The 21069-nt window shown below is 40.8% G+C and overlaps 1 protein-coding gene across 1 annotated transcript in view; it reads right to left on the reverse strand.

Moving 5' to 3' along the window:
* The window catches only part of SLC26A4 (solute carrier family 26 member 4), a 48907-nt gene that overhangs the window by 5694 nt on the left and 22144 nt on the right, over positions 1-21069 (reverse strand). Inside the window, exons 9-17 of the mRNA XM_079932099.1 lie at positions 19219-19332; positions 15045-15122; positions 14809-14904; positions 13569-13675; positions 11260-11329; positions 6634-6726; positions 5624-5719; positions 4777-5007; positions 2723-2777 (exon numbers count right to left, since the gene is read on the reverse strand). Coding sequence (XP_079788225.1) covers positions 2723-2777; positions 4777-5007; positions 5624-5719; positions 6634-6726; positions 11260-11329; positions 13569-13675; positions 14809-14904; positions 15045-15122; positions 19219-19332 — 940 coding nt within the window. The remainder of the gene's footprint in view (positions 1-2722; positions 2778-4776; positions 5008-5623; positions 5720-6633; positions 6727-11259; positions 11330-13568; positions 13676-14808; positions 14905-15044; positions 15123-19218; positions 19333-21069) is intronic.

A 21069-nucleotide genomic window follows, 5' to 3' on the forward strand; every position in this document is an offset into this window, starting at 1 on the left:
GCACTAGTATTTTCCTACACACGCTTGTACATAGACAGACACAGACTCATACCCTGGAAGTTCCTCTAGTTCTATGGGGTCTAAGTCATCTCTAGCTCTGCTCTCCCCATGACAGTTTTTCTTCATTGATCCTGCATTGCTGTCAGGACGTAGGTTTCCATGCATTACCAGCTCTGTGGCACAAACTGGAAGTAATTTTTCTAGGTTCAAAAAGGCCTTCAGAGTGATTATTTAATGGGTAGAGTTTCTGTTTGTGGCAATGAAATTTTTGAAAATAGATAGCTGTGATAAACTTTGGGGCACATGTATCTTTTTGAATTAGTGTTTTCGTTTTTTTCCAGATATATACCCAGGAGTAGAATTGTTGGATCCTATGGTACTTCTATTTTTAGTTTTTTGAGAAACCTGCATACTGTTTTCCACAGTGGCTGCACCAATTTACGTTCCCACCAACAATGTACAAGGGGGCCCTTTTCTCCACATCCTTACCAACATTTTTAATTGTAGACTTTTTAATGATAGAAATTCTGACAGATGTGAGGTGGTATCTCATTGTTGTTTTGATTTGCATTTCTCTAATAATTAGCAATGTTGAGCATCTTTTCATGTGCCTGTTAGCCATCTGTATGTCTTCTTTAGAAAAATGTCTGTTCAGGTCTTTTGCCCACTTTTTTATTGGGTTGTTTGGTTTTTTGATATTGAGTTCTATGAGCTGTCTGTATTTTTTTTCAAATCTTTTTTTTATTGAAGTATAGTTGATTTACAATGTTGTTTTAATTTCTGCTGTAAAGTGATTCAGTTATACATATATATACATTCTTTTTTTATATTCTTTTCCGTTATGGTTTATCACAGAATATTGAATATAGTTCCCTGTGCTATATAGTAGGACCTTGTTGTTTATCCATTCTATATGTAATAGTTTGCATCTGCTAATCCCAAACTCCCAATCCCAAGCCTCCCTCCCCCACCCCCTCTCCCCCTTGGCAACCACAAGTCTGCTTTCTATGTCTGTGAGTCTGTTTCTGTTTTGTAGATAGGTTCATTTGTGTCATATTTTAGATTCTGCATATAAGTGATATTATATGGTATTTATCTTTCTCTTTCTGACTTACTTCAATTAGTATGATAATCTGTAAGTCTATCCGTGTTGCTGCAAATGGCATTATTTCATTCTTTTTCATGGCTGAGTAGTATTTCATTGAATATATGTACCACATCTTCTTTATCCATTCATCTGTAAATGGACATTTAGGTTGTTTCCATATCTTGGCTATTGTGAATAGTGTTGCTATGAACATAGGGGTGCATGTATCTTTTTGAATTATAGTTTTGTCCAGATATATGCCCAGGAGTGGGATTGCTGGGTCATATGGCGACTCTAGTTTTTTGAGGAACCTCCATACAGTTTTCCATAGTGGCTGCACCAACTTACATTCTCACCAACAGTGTAGGAGGGTTCCTTTTTTTCCACAGCCTCTCCAGCATTTGTTATTTGTAGCTTTCTGTATATTTTGGATATTAACCCCTTGTCAGTCACATCATTTGCAAATATTTTCTCCCATTTGGTAGGTTGCCTTTTCATTTTGTTGATGGTTTCCTTTGTTGTGCAAAAGCTTTTAAGGTTAATTAGGTCCTATTTTATTTACAATAGCATGGAAGAAACCCAAGTGCCCGTCAACAGATGATCAGATTAAGATGTGTCATACACATCAGTGTAAAGCAACTATAGTCCAATAAAAAAAAAAAAGATGTGGCATATATGAAATGAAATATAACTCAGCCATAAAAAAGAATGAAATTCTGCCCTGCAGCAACATGAATGGACCTAGGGAATATTATATTTAGTGAAATAAGTCAGACAGAGAAAGACAAATGCTTTATGATATCACTTGTATGTGGAAACTTAAAAAAATGCAAATGAATGTATACGCAAAACAGAAACAGACCCACAGATATAGAAAACAAACTTGTGGTTACCAAAAGGGAGGGGAAAGGGAGGAGGGACAAATTAGAGGTATGAGATTAATAGATAATACTAAATCACTAGACTATATACCTGAAACTAATAAAATGTTGTAAATTAACTAAACTTCAATTAAAAAAAAATTTTTGGGCTTCCCTGGTGGTGCAGTGGTTGAGAGTCCGCCTGCCAATGCAGGGGACACGAGTTCGTGCCCCAGTCTGGGAGGATCCCACATGCCACGGGGCGGCTGGGCCCGTGAGCCATGGCTGCTGGGCCTGCACGTCCAGAGCCTGTGCTCCGTGATGGGAGAGGCCACAACAGTGAGAGGCCCGTGTACTGCCAAAAAAAAAAAAGAAGAAGAAGAAGAAAAAGAAAATTTTTTAAAACTCAAAAATTAACAACAACAACAAAAAATGTGCAGTAAATGTAAAATACACGCTGGATCTCAAAGATGTGAACAGGAGCAAACAGTGCAAAATATCTCAGTAATAAATTTTATACTGACCAAAAAAAAAAAAAAAAGGAAAGAAAGAAAAGATAGTTGTGATGATTGCACAACATGGTGAATTACTTAATGCCACTGAATTGTACACTTGAATGTGACTAAAATGGCAAATTGTATGTTATACATCTTTTACCACAATTAAAATTGTTTTTGAAAACAAGGCCTTTGGACATCATGTACTCACATTCCAAGGTAGGAGAAAGGGCTTAAGGGAAAGTCTTATAGATAGATATGTACGTATATGCATTTACCTTGAAGTGATGCAAAGTACACATTTACATCAATTCTTTGGAATTCTTTGACAATCTAAAAATTTAAAAAGGAGAATTTGTAACAATGAGTAACTTTATCTGCCCATAATTCAGTAGCATTCAATTACTTGCTCGGGAGAAACTTCCAACACTTTCACGGTGAATCAGGAGTTTGAAGCAAGTTCATTATTAGAAATTGGAAAACCATAGAGGTTTTCAACATACAGTGATGATGATTAGGATGAAAAGACCATATCTCAATAGGTGGCAACATCCAGCGCTCAACAGCACTGGATAGCACAGAAGTGCTCCATAAATACTTGTGGAAGGAAAGAAAGAAAGGAGTACAGGAGGCTTCCTAATGCAGCCTCTGCTGGTTGGAAAGAAGAGTATGAGTTTATATCTTTGAGTGGAAGCGATACGGGTGTGGATTTGTGGCCACCAGATGCCAAATGTAAAAACTGACCTCTGTATTTTGACTGTAGCAGTGTCAATATTCTGATTGTGATTTTGTACTATAGTTTTGCAAGACGTTAGCACTGAAAGAAACTCGGTAAGGGATAGAGAGGATCTCTCTGTATTATTTCTTACAACTTCATGGGGATCTACAGTTATCTCAAAATGAAAAGTTTAAAAGAATCAAGACACAAGACCTATGGACAATAATAAAACAGAACTTGAAGTTTCTGGGGAAAAAAGATCAAGACCTCTACGCAAGTATAAAGTTTGGAGTTTTCAAAATTGTCATTATAGCATTTGAAAGCAACTATTTGTTAGGTGCAGAAAATATTCTGGCATTAAATATCTTGACTTTTCCTCAAAGTAATTCATTAAACCCTTTGGTCAACACAATCTACGGTGGATCTGAGCCAATGCCTAGAGTGAAATGCACAAAGAAGAACAAGAGTGTGTTCTCAAATGAGCTAATAACCAGGTCTGCTAAGAGACCTGGAATAGAACATATCAGCATATTCTCGCACTCTTGTCAATCACTCTTCTACCTGACCTGCCTAGTACCCACACCCTGGAATAATTTCCTCCCCTTGCAGAGGTACCAAGAAGCCTCAGCTAAGCTAAACCTCAGTTGAGGGTAGTTTGATATTATTATACCTGATTGTTGCTCCCTTGAACCTGCCTACTTTTCTGCCAAATCCTCTTGATACCTACCTTCCTGAAGCTTCACCTAAACTTGACACTCCCAGTCAAGTTGACATCCGGTTAGTCTGCTTTGGAGGACTAATTGCAATTGTTATTTAAAAGATGACTTAAAAAAAAAAAGATTACTTAATATTTGCCTTGCCCCTTAGACTGCTTAGTCCCATGAGGGTAGGGACTATGGCTATTCCACAATTAGTTTCTTGTGCCTGGCCAAGTGGTTGGTACACGTGTGGCACTGCACATCTATGTGTTAGAAGAATCATTGAAGTTGAGCTTGCATACCTGGTTTCTGATTGAATGCTTCTGTCCTGCATGCTCCTCAACTCTTTGACTTCCTAGATGCCTGACCTGCTTCCTGCTGATCTAACTTTGATAATGCCTGGCTTTTCCAGTCCTACCATGTTTCTCATTCTGCTGCTCTTCGCATAACAAATAAAAACATAATACTGAACACAAGATTTTGCCCATTTTTCTTTCTTTTCATATTCCATGTCATATATATTCTCCGAACAATAAAACATAATAAATGTTAATATTTGCTGACGTGTGACTATGTGCCAGACACTCTTCACTTTTCTCATTTAATCCTCATCACAACCCTATGAAGTAGGTACCATCATTATCCCCACATTACAGATGGAGAAACTGAGGTACAGACAGATTAAGCAACTTGCCCAAAGTCACACCACTAGTAAGTGGTAGAGCCAGGATTCAACCCCAGGTAGTCCAGCTCCGCAGGACTGTGCTTGAAAGTAATACACTCTATTGCAAAAGCATTCCCCTAGAAAAATTACAGAGCCTGTGCAATCAATCACCCTTTTGCAAGACCAGGAAACCCATATCATTTTACTATTGCCAAAGCTCCAAATATGTAATTCGAAACACCGGAACCTTACCACGCGCAATGACCTCACTCCAACAACATCCAGGAAAGAGACAGCTCCACAGTCAAGCACGAGGCTATGGATCGGCACTTTAGGAACATTCACTTTGACTGGAAGCTCAGCGTTCCAATCCACTTGAATCTCTATTTCCTTGGTTGGAATATCAAATTCTTCCGGATTTTCGATGTCTTCATCAGGCTCAAAAGCATTATTCGATGAACCAGCATCACTTATAATGCCATTCTAAACAAAGAAAACACTGCCAACTCAATTACTAATGATTTGGGATGTCTTTCAACAATTAATCTAAAATGACTTAAAAGTTCTACAAACTGCTTCTTGGTAAGCAAAATATCAAGAGAATGAACTCTTAGGGAATAAGGTTTACCTCAGCCCAAATTCTGATGTTCTCTAGGAAGAAAAATGGAAGAACACTGGAGAGAGGAAATGCTTGATTTCTGGAAGATTGTAGAACTTAGCCAAAAGAAACATTGACAAGAGAGTTTGAATAAAAGGTAACTACTGTAGCTCTAAAATTTAGGAACTTATGACTGCCTTCTGTTGTGAGTAATTTTCCGGCATTGAATTAGCACTTGTTTTGTTCCTTTCAGTAAAAATAAGAGAGAAAAAAAAAAAATCTCACCCTTTGTTTCCCAGTAGCCCTGCTGATTTCATTTTATTCTCTCCCCTTCCCTCTCTCCTAAAAGAACAACTCAGCTGTTCTCCATTATACATATGTCATCTGCTTGTACACATGTGGGTACCAAAGAGGGTATATTTAATTTTAGACAGTCTAACTGCTTTTATTTCATCTGAGAAATGAGAGAATTTCAGAGGCGAAAGAATGATGTTGCCTCACCTTTGTTGCTCTTAATTGCCCTTTTTTGATGAGTTTCTGTATTTTCCTCAGTGCTTTCAACCTCTTATTATACACTCTAATGGCATCAAATCCAACCTTTGGAAAAAAATGTCAAGTTAGTTAAAACGTCTGGTTCCTGATGCTCATTAATGGCAATTTTTATCTGGAAAGGCTATTTCTCAAGTGGTATTATTCGCTGATGTACCGTGCCAGAAAAGAAATTCTGAGGCCCGATGGAGGTCTCCACTACCGGGCCACCCTAACCCACCCACCCAGAGACTCAGGGAAGGCAGTAGCACATTGAAGACTCCAAGACAAAAAAAAAAAAAAAAAGCAAAAAATAACCTTTTTAACTTTAAGCCTGTGTTTTCCAAATTTGCTTGACATGACAAAGTCCTTGTTGTTGCAAAGTCTATGAACATTCCTTTGAACTTCAGGAAAACACTGATCTAGAGGCAAACTCCAACTTCGAAGCATAGCATGGAATTCAAGACCAGAATTTCCTGCTTATCTATTCCGCTTATACTTTTTACCCTTTATTCCAACTGCCCCCCTCCCCCACCCCCTGCCCAATACACATTCCTACATTTTCCTCTCAGCTCATGTAGTTCCCAAACACCTGCCATAATCTCCTTCCTTCTGCCCAACTGCCACGCAAAGCCTGATCAGTCCACCTAACTCGGATGACTCCCTTCCATGAAACCTTAACACTTACTGTCTATACTACTTACTTGGAACTTACTCAAAGTCTGCCTGGAGACATCTCTAGTGGTTTTGTCCCGCATAGTTATTGCTACCTGAATTTTAACATATGTGTTATTGTCGTTTGTTCCTATTCCCAAATAGACTGAAAGTTATTTGAGGGCAAGGATGTTATAATTCTTAATGCCCTGTACAAAGGGAACAGGGTATAGGAACTTATGCCCACGTTTGAGCCCCTTAAATACCTGTAGAATGAATGAAGTCTCAAAGGAAGTTAGAAACTAGATTTCTAGGGATAAAATACTTACTGTGGACTTGATACATTTTTTTAAACCATCAACATTGCCGTAAAAAATAGGACTAGAAAATCTCAGTATCTTCACTCCTTCAGGTTCTTCAATCTAGCATTAAAAAAAAAATTTTTTTTTTCTGAGGTTAAATCATTTCATGCCTTAAATACTCAGTTAAGTTTTTGGCTATTCAGCTAGGAGCTGACTGACAATTGCTCAGAGAAGCTGGGCAGCAGTCCTCAACTTTCCTCTTACAGGAGTTTGTTCTTTATCTAGTTCCTTTGGGTGTAAAGTTAGATTGTTTATTTGAGATTTTTCTTGTTTCTTGTGGTAGGCCTGAATTGCTATGAACTTCCCTCTTAGAACTTCTTTTGCTGCATTCCACAGATTTTGGAATGTTGTATTTCCATTTTCACTTGTCTTAAGGTAATTTTGTATTTCCCCTTTGATTTCTTCATTGACCCATTGTTTGTTCATAGCATGTTGTTTAATCTCTATGTATTTGTCATTTTTTTCAGTTTTCTTCTTGTAATTGATTTCTAGTTTAACATCATAGTGGTCAGAAGAGATATTTAATATGATTTCAATGTTCTTAAATGGGTTGGACTTGTTTTGTGACCTAGCCTAACATATTATCTATCCTGGAGAATGTTTCATGTGCACGTGGGAAGAATGTGTATTCTGCTACTTTTGGATGGAATTTTTATACTTTAAGTTTAAAGAAATCCCTTTAACATTTTTGTAAAGCCAGTTTAGTGGTGATTAACTCCTTTAGCTTTTGCTTGTCTGGAAAACACTTTATCTCTTCTTCAATTCTGAATGACAACCTTGCCAGGTAGAGCTTTCTTGGTTGGAAGTTTTGTCCTTTCAGCACTCTGAATATATTATGCAACTTCCTTCTGGCCTGCAAAGTTTCTGCTAAAAAATCAGCTGATAACCTTATGGGGGTTCCTTTATACGTAACAAGTTATTTTTCTCTTGCTGTCCTTAAGATTCTCTATCTTTTAACTTTTGACATTTTATTTATAATGTCTTGATATAGATCTCTTTGGGTTCATCTTATTTAGAAATCTCTGTATTTCCTGGACCTGAATGTTTCCTTCCCCAGTTTAGGGACGTTTTCAGCCATTATTTCTTCAAACATGTTCTCTGCCCCTTCTGTCTCTCTCTTTTCCTTCTGGGACTCCTAAATGTGAATGTTATTCTGCTTGGTGTTGTCCCATAGGTCCCTTAAGCCATCCTCACTTTTTAAAATTCTTTTTTCTTTTTGCTGTTCTGCTTGGGTCAGTTCCAGTGTCCTGTCTTCTAGGTTGCTGATCCATTCTTCTGCTTCATCTGGTCTGCTGTTGAACCCCTCTAGTGTATTTTTCAGTTCAGTTAGTGTATTCTTCAGCTCTTGACTTCTGTTAGGTACTTTTCTTATTATATTTTCTATCTCTGTGTTGAAGTACTCACTGTGGTCATCCATTCTACTCCAGAATTCATTGAGCACCTTTATAACCATTACTTTGAACACTTTATCAGGTACATTACTTATCTGTTTCATTAAAGTCTCTTTCTGAAATTTTGTCTTGTACTTTCATTTGGAACATATTCCTCTGTTTCTTCCTCATTTTGCTTGATTCTCTGTGTTTGTTTCTATGTGTTAGGCAAAATGGCTACCTATTCTAGTCTTCTAGTCTTGAAGGACTCGCATATGTAGGAGATGAAACTTATTGTTCAGCCTTGCCCTAGCTCTTGGGTGTCTCTCAAACCTTTGTGCTTGTCTAATTAGCCTGGTTTATTTTTTTTCTTTTTTTAAAATTTTAATTAATTTATTTATTTACTCTTTGGCTGCATTGGGTCTTTGTTGCTGCACGTGGGTTTTTTCTAGTTGCGGCAATTGGGGGCTAACTTCATTGTGGTGCATGGGCTTCTCATTGCAGTGGCTTCTCTTGTTGCGAAGCACGGGCTCTAGGCACATGGGCTTCAGTAGTTTCGGCATGTGGGCTCAGTAGTTGTGGCTTGCGGGCTCAGTAGTTGTGGCTCATGGGCTTTAAAGCGCAGGCTCAGTAGTTGTGGCGCACGGGCTTAGTTGCTCTGCAGCATCTGGGATCTTCCCGGACCAGGGCTCGAACCTGTGTCCCCTGAATTGGCAAGTGCATTCTTAACCACTGCGCCACCAGGGAAGTCCCTAGCCTGGTTTAGTTTTGATAGGCCCCAGTTGTTGAGGGTGTGCCGAGACCTGTCAGTGTTCCAAGGGGAGGGATCTCATTCAGCATCTAGTTTCAGGCTGATTGGAAGCCAGATCCTCAGGCAGCAGCTTTTAAAGTATGCAAATATATACAGTCTTGTGGAACCACAATTACTGACCTCAGGAGACTTGGAGGTGTCTCCTGGGTGATGGGTGCAAAAATTGGAGCTTCAGATGAACTCCTTTCTGGGAGGTACCACAAGCTGTGGCGAGGCCAAGGGAGGGTATGAGAATGATGTCACCCTGCCTACACTGCCTGAGAGCATTTCTGTAGCCTCTATACATGTGGCAAACCTGAAGCCTGTCACTCAGGTTAAAGCTCTAGGGTAAATAATGGGCTTTTTTCACAGGTGGACTGGGGTATGTTTTGTCTGCTATCTCTGTAGTACCCTGGGTGTGGTAGCCTGCCCAGAACTATCTTTCCAACTGTTACAGTCCTGTGGGGCCCAGGCATGCAAGGCCCTCGGGGCGCCAGGGCCAGGCAACCAAGGGGTGTTCCTTGTACGGACTGTGCTCACCTACCAGCTTTAGCATGGCTGCAGGAGAGTGCTGAGGGTAGGGCATGCTGCAGCTTTAGCGACGCAAGAGAAGAGTGCTGGGAGCGGAGCAGACCTGTGGCTTTATCGAGGTTGTGCCTGGGTGCACCCGCCTACACTAGCAAGGTACGGGGAGAGCGCAAAAATGACACTTGCCAGTGCCTCCACCCCTGAAGCAAGTCCCCAGTGGTCCTTGCCCCTCTGGCGGATGCTTTAAGATTAGCAAATGAATCTCCTTCATATATAGTCCAGGGACTTTCAAACTGCTGCCTTCGTGCTGGGTCCCAGGATGAGTGAGCCCACATGTGAGCCCCTCCAAAGGAGTATCTCACATTCCCACAGTTCCCTCGGGGCCCGTGAATGTAAGCCCTATTGGTTTATAAAACCAGACATTTTGGGGGCCTTGACGCTTTGGTGCAGGTCCCAAGGGATGTGGAGTACAAACCCCTTGCTCCTCAGGGAGTAGCTCCAAACTTAGGACATTCCTCCCTCTTGTGGGACGCGGAGTCAGGGGTGAGTTTTGGCGAGACTGCATTCCTGCCTCTCCTATTTGTTTCAATGTGACCCTTTTATCCCTTGTTGTGGAGGAGCTGTTCAGCTAGTTATCAGTTCTTTTTCAGAGAGAATTATTCCATATGTAGCTGTAGATTTGGTGTGTCCATAGGAGGAGGTGAGTTCAGAATCTTCCTGTTCCAGAATCCATCTTGGACCGCCCCCTTGAATTTTCTTTCTTTCTCTACTTTTTCTTGTTTGTTCCTTCTGGTGATCACTAAGCACTCTTATTTGCAGGGAACATAAGCCCATCAGTGGAATGTTTATTTTCTTCGTTTTTTATTTTCTGTATTATATATTATTTCTTCCAATTCCAAGGATAGAGAAAAACGTCAAATAAGGTTCTTTGTGACAGAGAACATGAACGTCTCTTCTTAGAATTGAATGAAGAAAATCTTACAGGGATTTCAGACAGTGTCATAGAGGATAAGGATAACATAGCAGAGAAAGAGAAATTTTTCTCCTCTTGTTGCTTGAAAAATTGCTGTTAACATCTTGGCTTTCAGCAGTGTTACTGTAGTGTTTCTAGGTGTGGATTTTTGTGTGTACATTAATTGAGTTCAGTGGGCATTTTGGATTTGTACATTGTGGTGTTCCTCAAATTTGGGAAAGTTTTGATACTTATTCAATATTTTGTCTGGTTTTTTTTTTTCCCTCTTCTTCTCTTTTGGGAATGTTGTTACAGTGTATGTTTCATTTTGTCCTAGAGGTCTCTGAGGCGCTGTCTTTTTTTTTCTTTTTTAGTTATAATTGACATATTAGTTTCAGGTGTACAACCTGATATTTGTGTACATTGCAAAATGATCACTACAATAAGTCTAGTTAACGTCTGTCACCATACATAGTTACAGAATTTTTTGTGTGATGAGAACTTTTAAGATCTACTCTCTTAGGAACTTTCAAATATGCAATACAGTATTATTAACTATGGTCTTCACATGTACATTACATTCCCATGATTTATTTATTTCTAACTGGAAGTTTGTGTCTTTTGACACCCTTCACTCAGAGGAATAGAATTTTGGTTCAACTTCTGGAAATAATTGAATTGCCTATTTTTTAAAAAATTCCCTGTACAATGGTTTGACATTAAAATGACATTTTAACTAGCATGGACAAAATTCACATAAGGCTAGGATATCAGAGGGCACATTGGATTGAAAGTTTTCCTGACACCCCCCAGTGGACTTCTGGACTTTCCCAACAGAAGTAGCCTCTCTTTTTCGCTACCTTATCCCTAACGTACTGAAAGAGAAATATGCAACCCTTGAAAATCCAGCTTAGCAAACCCAAGTCCAGCCAATGTCTCACAAAGGCACTTACGTTTTTGTAATGCTTGGTGCTTTTGTAGATGTCTGTGCTAGGGATACTTCCAAGGCTGTTCCATGAGGGACTGAAAGAAGAAAAATTAAGGTCAGGAGTTTTTGGAACAGGCATATTTTGGAATAAAAAGTTAGAAGAAATTACAGATACTAAAGAGCCCATAATTTGGGTGTTTTTGGACTCTGTCTTTATCGCAGATGACATTTTCCGGTAGCTAAAAGTGAACAGCCGGTGTTTGTGTAGGATTCGGGGAGAAGAAGGAAGTGTGCCTCATTTCTGATGCCTGCAAGAAGTAATGAGCATCATACTTTCATATGTGTACGACTTTATAGGGTAAGCAAAGAGCTTTCACACATGTTAAATCTTATTTGAGCCCTACCACAACCCTGAAAGATCAGCAGTATTATCCTCAATTTTACTGGTGAGTAAACTGTTTAGAGAAGTTCAAAAAGGCCCTGGAGGGAAGAGGAGCACAGCCTCTATCTTTAACCCATGGGCCTTCGTTGCCTGGTGTGGTGCCTAGAACTTACTTGTGAGTTACAGCAACTTTCTGATGAAGTATGGAGAGTCTGCACTGATCAAATTAGTATCATTTCATAGAAATAGGAGCCTGGGAGGACCAGACATGAGTCCTTCCCATCCACCAGACTGTTGATTTCCTGTTTCTGATACAATCCCATAAATTCCATGGTTCTTCAAGTGTGACTAGGGACATATGCTAAACACAATTCCTGAAGAAAGAGTGTCTGTTTAGGGTCCTCTCAGCAATGTGCTCTCTGGATCAGCCTTATAATTACTGGAAATTAAATACTGTGGAGGATACTGCTTTTTGTTGGCTCAAAGCCTCGTTACCAAATCTGCAGCTGAACGGTGCCACCGATTTTCCTCAGCTTGCTGTGCAGTGCTGATTTTTAACTTAAACCTTAGAAACTGTATAGTCTTTCTCTACAAAACCCTTCTCCCCCAATCACACTCACACAAGTAAAAGTAAACACGGAGGCATCCAGGGCACAAAACTCTCTTCCAAGGAGAGTTTCTGAGGTGTTTCCCAGTAGCACACTGGGTACTTTGGACGCTTGTGAACTCTTTCGGGCCCTTGGGCAACCATTTAAGGGTGCTGAGGCAGTAAACACAAGACTTTGGGCAGGCTCTAACATGCCAGCGGAGGGACGGAGGGAGGGAAGGAGAATTGGTTGGTGGAACGGGAAAGGTGGACTTATGCTAAGCTGAAGACATCCGTGTTGAGGTTTCCCCAGGTTTTGTATTCCTTCATGGCCCAAGTGCAGGCAAAGAAGGGACCAGACGTCTGGGAAGATAACAGAAGTTTTGAGGAAGGAGAGAAGCACGCTTCTGCTCTCTGTTCAGACAATTCCATAGACCCAGAAGGGCATCTACCAAAGACCTCTCAAGGGTCAAAACAAGGGAACTCCCCGGCGGTCCAGTGGTTAGGACTCTGCACTCTCACTGCCAAGGGCCTGTGTACCCCCGGTTGGGGAACTAAGATCCCGCCAACCTTGCGGCCAGAAAAAAGATTTTTTTTAATAAAAAAATTTTTTAAAAGTCAAAACGAAACAAATGAAAAAACATACACCTTTTGGTTGCCTCACAGATTGTTTTCCATTACTTTGAACTGTGTCTGTGTTGCTTTCACTCTGCAGAGGACCTAATCATGTCTACTTCGCATAATTGGTGTGGCTTATTGGGTACATACCTTATTTGGCAGATTTGAATGAATTTTGGCTACAGTCAACTGTTTTAAAGTCTCCTGTTCTGGGTTGTTACATAATTTCTGGGTTACTAGCTTCAAAAGAAAATGAGCTACAATATATTTAGCAGCTGTCTGGGCCCAAGGCTTGGGCCCAGTGCCTCTCAGACATCATCTCATTTTAAAAAGAAACTACACAGCAACTTCAGTCTTTTGCTGAATCATATATCTTTTAGTCTTACCATGACTTGGAGGAGAGCATAGCAGTAGACCATGTGAATAAGTGCATAGATTTTGGGGTGAGATCTCGGTCCAAATCCTGTCTCTGCCACTGACTAGCTGATCTTGGGGAAGGTTCTTAATCTTTCTGAGCTTCAGTTATCTTACTAGAATGAGGAGAGTAAAACCTACTCACAGGGTTTTTTTGAAGACTAAATATGATAATGTGTGTAAAGCACTATACGCTTAATTTGTAGAAGCACTCAATATATAGTAACTATTATGAAAGGGAGTGCTTTTATTGTATTTATCACAATAAAGAAATATAATAAATCTCAGGGTGTGTTGTCCTGTTTATCGATAACCTGGATCTTATATTACTCACAATTGAACTCTCAAGACCACAGTCAGAAATCCAAATATAAGGCCAGCCAGTAAACCGAGGTCCAGCCCCAGAATGATGGATGCTACGCACGTAAACACCCAGATAACCTAGGAAAACATGGAAATGAAAGGAATTATGTTAATTCATCAGGTACCATCAGGTGAGCAATTACCTGTAAAAATAAGATCAATTGTCCACAAACAAATTACAGCGTTGTAAACTATTCTGACTTCATTGCATACTTTAAGTGGAAGTGGAAATTGCCCTTTCCAGTAAAGGCCAACTGTTCCATTTAAATATTCTTAAATTTAATTTTTGCATATTGACATGGTTCAAAATAAAATTAGTATTAAAAAGGTGTGCAGTGGGACTTCTCTGGCAGTCCAGTGGTTAAGACTCTGCGCTTCCACTGTAGGGGCCACGGGTTTGATCACTGGTAGGGGAACCAAGATCTGGCATGCTGCGTGGCACGGCCAAAAAAAGAAAAGTGTGCCGTGAAAAATCTTGGTTGTAACTCTCTCCTTTCTCCATCCATTCCCAACGACGCTCCTTTCTTGTGTCCTCGTTTATGTCTGTGTGTGTACACACATGTGCACACTTTTCTCCAGCATTTCTTTTGGCAAATACAAGCAAATATGACTACAAAGCATATATTATTTTCCCTTCTTTTGGTGTGTTATACACACTCTTCCATTGTGCACTGGTCTCTTTTTTACTTCACAATTTGTCTTGGAGATCTTTCCATATAGATATATAGGGAGTTTTCCCATTCTTTTTATCTGTTCTGGTTTAAATTAGGGCAGAACTCTGAAGGGTTTAGCTTCTTTTTTTTTTTTTCTAACAATCCCTCAGAAGACTTGTAAAGGTTACTTTAATCAATATTATAATCAATGTGGGGTTTCGTATTTTGTTTTTGCTTTGTTTTTGTTTTGTTTGTCTTTCTAAATCAGAGGGTTTTTAAAAAATTTGTTTGTTTTTTGGCTTTAGAAGGCCAAGGGTATACGAAGGAGCTCATATGGGATTCTTGCCGGAAATGAATCTTCCCAGAGATACAGGACCTTCACAGATCACAGCTCATGTGGAAGACTTCCCAGCTTTGGCATATCCACAAAATTCTAATTTCTGCTCTGGTTCCCAAAATGCAAGTAAGACTTAGGAGATAAGGGGATGTAATCATATGGCAAGAAGCATATAAGAAACAATTCTTATTTCAGAGAAAAATGGATGGTAAGTGACTTACAGCATCAGTCTTATTCTGCCTCCACAGACGAGGAATGTCACACACCTGCATAAACATCCCCTTCAGGTTGGCAATTACAACAGCTGCCAAAACCGACTGCCAAGAGACACAGGGAAGCTGAGTTATTCAGGGGAATGGTTTTCCATGTGATGACTTCTAAATCCCCCGTTACTTCTCAGGTGGCAGAGCAGTGAAGGGGAAGTATGGAATCGGTGTGGCGAGAAGCAGTGTTATACCTTTTGCAAGGGTTCCAACAACTTCCCCAGGGCAACGATGGCAATCATCACAATCCCAGCCGAGATCATGCCGGCAACCTGAAAGACATACGTGTCCCATAACCAGGGTCCGTCCTGCCCCCTCTGGACGTGTGCTTGCTGGACACATGCGTGCAAGAGCCTGTTCATGGGCACACGTGACACTTCCCAACTTCCCCCCTTCTGCTCAATACTGTTGAGACAAGTGAGAATTATTTGCGAAAACCATACATTTAGTAGCTATGGCAGAGAAATTAAAGAAAATGTGGACCCTGAGTCTGGTAGAGTAAAGCCTGGATTGCACTTGGATACACTGCAGACATACACTTTTGGTGTCAATTCAAGAGGCCAAACTTCTAGTCGTTTGCCATTCGAGGAAACAGGGCCCATCCCCCTTCCCGGACAACAGATCCTTGTAATGTTCTTGGGAAATAAATTCTCATAGCACATAACTGATTCTGCTGCATTATTGAGTCAGCAACCTGATAACGATTCAGATAACACTTTGTATACATGGTTGCCATGATAATCTCAGAGAAAATAAATTTACCAGTCTTTCTGCAGATTCAGAATGCCACACGAGCCTGCTGAGTGGTGGGACCATGTCTCCCGCATCCTCCCACAGCTGCACGGATTCAGGCTCAGAGCTTTGCCCCACAAGCAGCCCGAGTGAGGGTGGGCAGTAGCAGAAGTCAAGGAAGCTTCAGAAACTTTACCTTCGCTGGCAAAAAAGCTCTCCTAAGATCCGTAACTAGTTAGGAGAGAGGCTGAGGGGGTGGGGACTACTCTCTCTTGTGATTAGATGACCAATGGGTTCTCTGCTGAGACAGCTGGGGCCTGGCCGAGGTGAAGCCTAGTAGCTCTGAAACAAAGGAGAGAAGGAGACAGGGAGCCAGAAGCAAAGCGACCAGAGAGGAGGCAGCAGAGAAGGTTGCCCTGGGCCCAAGTACTGCCTAGTGCAAGATGTTTGCCTTCAAGGAGACACATAAAGCCAATAGAAATTAAAAGTCCGAAAACTTAAGGGAATTCCATATCCACGCTCATTCACTCCAGCTGGCAAATTGCTCAGTCATGTTCAGAGGATACTTAGGCCAGACTGAGGCGATATTACGTATATGACGTACAGAAAAGTCTGCTCTCTCCAGCCAGATCCCCTTTTCTAGGCAATTTGTTATCTCCCAGCACCACACCTCTGGGTTCCCAGTACCTTGGTGAGCTTTCCCCTCTCCTATCTAAGCAGAGAAGCTGGTATCCTTCCTCCCTCCTTCCCTCCTTTCCTTCCTTCCTTTCTTCTACGCAATTACTTAACCAACATTCATTGTCTATCATGAGCCACATGCATCTCACTGTGGATGTAGGGCTCTGTGAATTGGTGAGAGGGATGGAGATTTGGGGACAGGGACCACAGCCAGCTGCCCAACTCATGCCAGGAGGGTGGCCACCTTCTCACTGAGGATAGGAAATAATTAGCCTCCAATTATGGAGACCAAGACTAATTTTGGTTACTATTTTAAAATCTGTGAGGGAACCCATTGCTTGTACTTAATTTATAAAGGAAAATTACTTATTTTGCAGGAAATGCTGTAGATTTCATATCTATGAGCAGATTCAGTTACTAGAGAATTAATTCTTCTCTTAAGTGAGAGGGTAACCAGAGCTAGGGAATAGTTTGTCATCAGAATTACTTTTTCATGAATCAGTAGGAGTCAGATGGGGGTGAGGGAAAGAACAGGTTGCAATGTTGAGCTCTTCTACAATCTGTAGCTGTGTTGCAAACAGTTGAGGTCCACTAATACTTATGATTCTGTTCATTCATTCAGCAAATACATGCCGGGTGCTTCTTATGTGTCAGGTACAACATATGTATCATAGGTACTAAGGCACTATTCTTACCTTGAGAAGTTAATGACCGGAACCATCAACATTTACAAGTGAGTGCCAGGATTTTATAAACATTTTCTTATTTAATCCTCACAACATCCCTATGAGGCGGATACAATTATTATCCCCATTGCATAGATGTGGAAACTGAGACTCCAACATGAAAAAAAACATGAGAAGCCACACAACAGGAGAAGACTTGCCAGTTTAGTTGGTCACAAGTCCCTGGATTTCAGTCCAGACACTTAGACTTTTAATCCCAGAACTTAGTGTACATTTCAGTAATTAAATATCAAGCTATTTCTCTGCTTGCTTCATTCTTCAGTACTGAAATCCTGGCATCCTTCATTCCTAAATATAATACACGCCAGTGTGTGGCAGGGGGTATTAGTTTACCAGAACACCATTATCCCCAAAGCCTCTGCCAAGGAATCACTTTACATGGGCATTCTTAGGAGGGGAGGGGAGGATGGACGGGACTGTGCCCATTTCAGTCTGGAAGTAACAGCAGAGAATGGACATCAGCACTTGGGGATATGCCTGCACCCACTTACAGCCATGTGCCCTGGAGAGCTTATCAGGGCCCCATCTCCAGTGGAAGCAGCAGAAAATTTCACTGCTGACAGCTACCCCCTGAACCGCAGGTACAGCTCTGGCAATCACCTCCAACCTCTTCCCCTTGACCACAGATCTCTGGTTATGCTTCCTGTTTGAGGCTGTATTGTTTTATTTGCTCTCACAAAGCTGGAAATGTTTGCAGAAAAAAGCCAAGAAAACTCAATTTTAAACAGAAAAATTCTGAAAATTTAGACTAAATTTTTGTTGAACGGGAGTCAAGAAATTGGAAGAGGCCAGTTCTTCTGACCCTGTCACCAAGATCCTTTATAAATGGTAAAGGAGCATCGTGGGCACCTTGGGGACAGTTCAGGCTCCCCCTGGGCAACTTCCTTGTTGGAGTCATTCATTTTCTCAGTTTCTCTCTTTTGTACTTATTTGTAAGTGTCTCTACCTTAAAAAACCCTATTTGAAGACTCTCTGTGTGTGTGTGTGTGTGTGTGTGTGTGTGTGTGTGTGTGTATGTGTGTGTGTGTGTGTGTGCGCGTGTGTGTGTGCGCGCGTGTGTGTGTGTGTTACCCTATTCACTTTGGATTTGTTGTTCTCCTTTATAGTCTCAATGTACTTTTTTTTTTTTTTCATTTTTTTTCCAATGTACTTTTTACTCTTAAATAATAGTTCTTTCTGTACTGGGATGAGAAAACTCTTCAGGCATAACAGAAACACAATTCCTGAGCTGCCCCTCACCCCCATCTACTTGGTTTGGCTTAGCTGACTCATGTCCTGCTGGAAAGAATGGTCTGAGAACAGCTCCTGAGCTTTCTAGCCCATTGAAGGAGGAGTTCTCCAGAGATTAACTTGGATGCTGGTTTGGCAACAACTTAAAAACCACATTTAAAAGGCAAGATGAGGGCTTCCCTGGTGGCACAGTGGTTGAGAGTCCGCCTGCCGAGGCAGGGGACACGGGTTTGTGCCCTGGTCCAGGAAGATCCCACATGCTGCGGAGCGGCTAGGCCCATGAGCCATGGCCGCTGAGCCTGCGCATCCAGAGCGTGTGCTCTGCAACGGGAGAGGCCACGACAGTGAGTGGCCCGCGTACCGCAAAAAAAAAAAAAAAAAAAAAAGGCAAGATGAAACCCACATTCAGAACTTTAGGAACAAAAGTCTTGCTCAGGAAGAGATGCCAAAATGTTACAACAAAAATATCCTCGGCTAGCAAACTTGTTCTGTGGGACCCAACGCCTATGGACGAAGCTCCTGATCCTTGTAAAGGAAATGTAAATAGACAGCTTTTCATTTTCCTGAAAATAGAATAACTCACTAAGCCACAAAGTGCTCTTACTAGGCCTTCTCTATCCCCAGATAACAAATTGGTAAAAATCAGCATTCTTCATGACTGATTCCTTGTCAACTGCTATCGTCCCTGGAAAAGAAGTAAGTGGAGCTATCTACCAGCTGAGCACTCACACAAAATGGTTTGAGACTTGCTGCATCAGAAAACCATAAATGTTGTTGTGGAAGAGTTTTTAGGGGAGGGGATGGATCACCGTCAAGGAGATGAAGAGACCCCGGGTGCAATCAGACCAGGAAGTACAAGTTTCTCTTTTCTCAAAGGCTAATCGTCCTGCTGAGTTCTTGTGCAAGCCTTTCTGAGCCACCATTCCCCTGACTCATTCTTTCCATCATTCTAGATGGATATTACGACACCGCTGTTACATACCTGTGTCTTTCCCCCAGTGCTCTCCTGGACGGCGGTGCGGGACAGGGCAGTGGTGGCCACAAAACAAGAGAAGAATCCAGAGAAGATGTTGCTGATCCCAAAGGCAATGAATTCCTAAGAGAGAGACTGGATGGCAGTGTTGCTACATATCAAATCTTTGCAAGACCCTCGCCAAGTGTTTAAGGAAGAGCATTAAGAAAGCAAACTCTCAAGCCCACCCTGCCTGGGAGTCCCAGTTTAATTCTTACCATTAAAGGTGCTTGGGACCCTTGGAAGACATGGGGACTTCTGGCTCCGTAGAGCCTGAGAGAGGCTTCACTGCTTTCAGTTGTTTTTAAGATTGACTGATCTTTTGCTCAAATGCTTATTTCACTTCCTGGTGAGTGGCATATCTGTAACTCTCACATGAAATATTTTCTCTGTGGTTGGATATTTGCTATGAAGTGTATTATGATTAGGAGGGCTATTATTCTTATTGAGTACTAATCATTTAACTGCTGTAATTGCTATGCTATGTTTTCAGAAATCAACCATACTTGCAGATTTGCAAGCAGTGGAAAATCAGCCCACCTGGTAAATGTATCAGGTGCTACCAAAAATGTCCTGTATCTATTACAGGTATCCCCTGCTTTTCAAAAGCTCACTTTACGCCACTTGGCTTTTACGAAAGTCCTATGTTAGTACCTGTTTTTGCTAACTGAAAGAAATCCCAAGGGGCTTTTTGCTTTTACAAAAAAGGGTGAAAAGCATCTGTTTTGTAGCTAGCCCTTATAGAGACAGCATGCCCCCCAAGAAGGGAGAGTGGCACCACCAAGCTCCTCCCCCGGAAACTGCACTCAGCATCTCAGCATCGAGCCGCCATCGCTTTGAACTGTGTTGGTGAGCACCTGTGCTTCATCTAAATGGATTTTGTGCATCTGTTTGCAAGATGTGTCCTAAGGTAACTGCTTCTTCACTTTACTGCCATTTCTGCTTAAGAAAGTTTTCATAGGAACGCTCTATGTTAGGGTAGCAGGGGAAACCTGTAATTGCACAATAAACCACCTCAATTTAAAGTGGTCACAACTATTATCATTGGTGTTTGTTGCTCTGTTTCGCCGTATTATAGCTGTCATTAAAAAAACAATTACCAGGCGATACTAGATTACATGAAGAATTCTTATTCCAATCTGTTAAGCTTAAATGTTATTTATGACCTAACTGAATTAACTTTTTAAAAATTAGGATTACTTCAACTTATTTCTTAAAAAGTAAAGTGATGCAGATACACTATTAATACTATGTGTAAAACAGACAACTAATGAGAACATACAGTATAGCACAGGGAACTCTACTTAATGCTCTGTGGTGACCTAAATGGGAAGGAAATCCAAAAAAGAGGGGATATATGTATTCGTATAGCTGACTCACTTTGCTGTACAGTAGAAACTAACACAACATTGTGAAGCAACTATATTCCAATAAAAATTAATTAAAAAAAAAGTACAGTGATGCATACAGTGCAAGGAATATAGCCAATGTTTTCTAAGAACTATAAATGGAGTATAACCTCTAACGCTTGTGAATCGCTATGTTGTACACCTGAAACTTATATAATATAGTACATCAACTATACCCCAATTAAAAAAATAATTTGTTAAAAAATGTAAAGCAAAAAAGAGATGTATCAAGCGAATACTACACATGGAGCTTGTTTGGATACTTAACCAGACAAATCAACTCTAAAAAAACTTTTTAAGATAATCTGAAAACTGACTAGATAGTTGATATTATCAAGGAATTATTGTGAATTTTTTTAGTTGTGATAATGATCTTGTGGTTATACCTGAAAACTGACTGGTTATTAGATGG

This window comes from Stenella coeruleoalba (assembly GCF_951394435.1).
Source record: "Stenella coeruleoalba genome assembly, chromosome: 9".
Classification (NCBI taxonomy): Eukaryota; Metazoa; Chordata; class Mammalia; order Artiodactyla; family Delphinidae; genus Stenella; species Stenella coeruleoalba.